The 4,259-nt window shown below is 31.9% G+C and overlaps 1 protein-coding gene across 1 annotated transcript in view; it reads right to left on the bottom strand.

The window, feature by feature from the left end:
* LOC106474057 (rho GTPase-activating protein 7-like) overlaps positions 1-4,259 on the bottom strand; it is a gene marked incomplete at its 5' end in the record, with an annotated part of 28,291 nt that overhangs the window by 12,856 nt on the left and 11,176 nt on the right. The window contains 3 exons of the mRNA XM_022402436.1: positions 84-109; positions 677-854; positions 1,327-2,266. Of these exons, the coding sequence (XP_022258144.1) occupies positions 84-109; positions 677-854; positions 1,327-2,266 (1,144 nt within the window). The remainder of the gene's footprint in view (positions 1-83; positions 110-676; positions 855-1,326; positions 2,267-4,259) is intronic.

The raw sequence follows: 4,259 nt of genomic DNA, 5'->3' as shown, positions 1-4,259 counted from the left end.
ACATCTATTAAACAGAACAAGAAAACACATACAACTCCATTGTGATGCTGAGTTAAGTCTGTTAAAACAAGAAAAACACATACAACTCCATTGTGATGCTGAGCTACATCTATTAAAACAGAACAAGAAAAACACATACAAGTCCAGTCACATACAGATATATGTGTGCACAACCATACAAACAGTAATGTACAAATAATCTCTAACAACTGAGAAGCATTCATCAGATGAATTACACAACACATGTACTCAATATTCTTGAAAATCTTATTTTAAGATTGTCCTATTTAAAGATTTTTATTGTACACTGAAATATATATACTCTTAATTGCCAAGTTTGAGAAATAAAGTTGAATCAGTGGGAAATTTCGGGTTTGGATGTCATCTAACTTAATAAGAAAACAAAATAATTATATTTCATCTTAAAAGTTTAGAAATCAGATGTGTTTCAACTAAATTTAAGTACTTTAACTTAACATAAATGTCTATGAATATATCATTAAACAACATTTCTCTTTAAGTTCTTTCAAGTCCCTGATAACTTAATAAAAATCACTAATGGAAACATCAAATACAGCTATATTTGTCTGCAAGATTTTATACATTGTTGTCATTTTAAGGATTTTTTCATACTGGAAACAATTTTAATATAAACTGTTTAAATGACTAAACATACAAAGGATTTCTCGTTAGAGACGAACCAACACCAGAGTCCCTCCTTTCTCTCAGATTCAGTGTTGTCTTCTCAGATTCATCCTGAGAACTGCCCACTTCATCTGGTATAAGAGTCGTATAAAAGACATTACTGGACTCTTGACACTCCTGTTCATCATTTGTCTGGCCCAAAACAGGAGCTGGAAAAATTTATAATTGTTATTATTAATGCATTAAGGACAGCATCTATAATCTTCGAAACTGTTCGTAACCCTCCAAACGAACAAAGAATTTGACCTGTACAATTTTTATCTTAACATTTTGACATGATACATACAAAATAATAATGACTACTAGTAACGGTAGTCACAGCTGCATGTAGCAGCATATACATCACAAGAATATTTTTAATGAAGGTTCTGCCTGGAACAGAATTAGAGTTCCTTGAAAATGAATTCCAAAATGACATCACAGACATTTAAGTCTTTTAAGCAAAAAATTTCATAAATATGAGTACTTGTTTTGGATTTTTTTTTTTGTATAGGAGATACTGCACAGACTGCCAACATAAACTTAGTTTAAAATACTCATACGGTTAGTACGTTTGTATTTCCAAATACTAACATTATTTAAAAAAACTGTATATACACCAATGAATTTACAATGGAATACCTGTAACAATTCTGTTCAACCTGTTGGTTGATCGTTCAACTGAAGTTGTTCGACTGAGAATAATGGTTGGAGGAGGTGTACAATTTATCTGTTTGGTTTGTCTCTCATCATTGTTGACCTCTTGTACAATTATATTTTCACACTGGCTATTTTCTACACTTGAATGTTCGTTTTTCATATTTTCACAAATATTACTGTTTGTGTCTGTCCTACGATTACAGAACTTGGGTGTGGATGACTCAGAATCATTCAAAGCATGCAAGTCAGTTTCCTGAATTTGATGCCAGTTCATTCTGTTTTGACTTTCTTGAGATTCTCCTTGAAGTAAGTTCTGATCAATTGCTATATGTTGTGGGACTTTGTGACAAGAGAGTTGAGGTGAACTACTTGGTGAACTTCCATCTGCTTCACTACTTGCTGGTGAATCATTAGAAATAAAATTCTCACCAATCACTAAAGCGTCACGATTTTTCTTCTTGCGTTTTCCTTTGAGACTTTCAATTCTTCGCAGCAAAGCTTTGGCACCATCTTTAAATCTTTCACTTCCACTACGGCGAAGATTGTCAAAGCCATTTTCTGGAAAATCTGGTGACTTCTCACAATCACAGCTAGTTAACCCTCCTGAACTTGAAATGAAATTATCAGCATCTACTGGGACACACAAGAAGTCGTTGGTGGATTGTTCCTCACAACTGGGCAAAACATCTGTTCCTGAACTGTCAAAGCTATTCTGGTGACCATCAACAAACATACTATCGTGGCTACCTGTAAAGTGGTCACACACACACAGATATTTTCCTGTAGGAGGCGAGCTTTTAATGTGTTTGTTGTTAACCTCCAAGGGTGAAGGAATCCGTGACCACCGACGACTAGTACGCTGAAACTGCCAGTTTTCACTTAGTGCACACTGTTCTTCATCACTTTCTTCTGGAGGTTGAACCTGGAAACAACATCAAAATGTTTTAAAGACAGGAGAAAAAGATCCAAACATGGTGATTTTAGAGAAGACACAGTGAAACAGCTTTGATAAGAAGGTACATGTTATTATCATTTAAACAAGAAAATTTCAATATTTATCACTTATATCAATTAAAGGCTGACTTAATTCATACAATACTTTATGAAACAGAAAAAGAGAGTTTGTGGTTAACAACTTACCATATAAAGTTATTAGACAGCTTCTTTCATAAAGAAACTTATACTTTTGTAACAAAAGAAAGTAATGTACTGAACATAAAACCATATTGGTGATGAAGATGGGGTTTTCTTTATCTGTTAAGTGGGCAAAAACTGAACATAGCAAAGGCACTAAATGTTTGGCTTGCACACATTTTGTAGTATCAATATAACATCCATTAGGTGACAGCCTCCTATAATGGCTAATGCATCAGAAAAGCTGTGTCAAACAGTATACTAGAAAACAGAAGTCCCCCGAGACCACAGCATACTTGATAAACAGTTACCATCATTAAGTACGAAACCACATTACATTTTCATCCTTAACATATTTTTTAAATTAACTTCAGTTTTTAATCATCTGTATTAATAAAGCTGAGATAAATATCAGGAATAAAGTAAGTTACAAACAATATTTAACTAAAACTCTATCTGCCTTTCAAACACACCAAAAATTACTTTTATTTCCTGAAGTAGAATACTGTCAAAATTCAGTGTATTTCACAAGTAAAGCACACAGAAAATAATATCTAGTTAAAACTTAGAAATTACACACTACTGATTCTACTCAATGATCTTTACACAAAACCTTGTATTAATGAGGCAACTGAACATCAAATAGATTTGGGTATTTTAAGAATTACATAGCCTAGATCTCAAACTAGGCATAGTGGTCGCAGTCATTATTTTGACTTAATCTTACATAAAAAGAAATTGTGCCAACTGACTCCAAAATCACAGAATAATTTGAATTGATTATGAAAACTAGTCAATAAACATTTGAATTATAGAAAACACAATATCATATGGAACTTGACATAAGGAATAACATACAAAGTATCACGCCCATACACAGAATGTTTGATACTAATCTGTAAGACCAAAAGCCAACACATATTGTGTAAAGCATGCTAATGTTATGGGAGTCTTATATTTCATCAGAAGAATGTAGACTATGTTGAAATGTTATATACCACAAGCATAGTGGGTTCAGCCAAATCCCCTCAAACCCCCCCCCCCCCTGCATATGTGTGTGTTTATTAATGGAATTTATTGCATAACACCATCATAATTAGGAAGATATATCAATTAACATTCAACACTGTTGAATTTAGTCAACAAATAAACACAAAATACAAGCAGACTGAATATTTATAGACAGCATAACATACTTACAGATTTTCAACATATAATACAAACTGACTGAATATTTGTAGACAGCATGATATACTTACAGATTATCAACATATAATACAGACTATATATTTGTAGACAGCATGATATACTTACAGATTATCAACATATAATACAGACTATATATTTCTAGACAGCATAATATACTTACAGATTATCAACATATAATACAGACTATATATTTGTAGACAGCATGATATACTTACAGATTATCAACATATAATACAGACTATATATTTCTAGACAGCATAATATACTTACAGATTTTCAACATAAATTAAAAGCAGACTGAATATTTCTAAACAGCATAATATACTTACATATTTTGAACATAAATTAAAAGCAGACTGAATATTTCTAGACAGCATAATATACTTACATATTTTGAACATAAATTAAAAGCAGACTGAATATTTCTAGACAGCATAATATACTTACATATCTTGAACATAAATTAAAGGCAGACTGAATATTTCTAGACAGCATAATATACTTACATATTTTGAACATAAATTAAAGGCAGACTGAATATTTCTAGACAGCATAATATACTTACATATTTT

Source organism: Limulus polyphemus, unplaced genomic scaffold, assembly GCF_000517525.1.
Source record: "Limulus polyphemus unplaced genomic scaffold, Limulus_polyphemus-2.1.2 Scaffold6772, whole genome shotgun sequence".
NCBI lineage: Eukaryota > Metazoa > Arthropoda > Merostomata > Xiphosura > Limulidae > Limulus > Limulus polyphemus.
The sequence above is the reverse complement of the archived record's forward strand: the minus strand, read 5'-3'. Positions and strand labels throughout refer to the sequence as shown.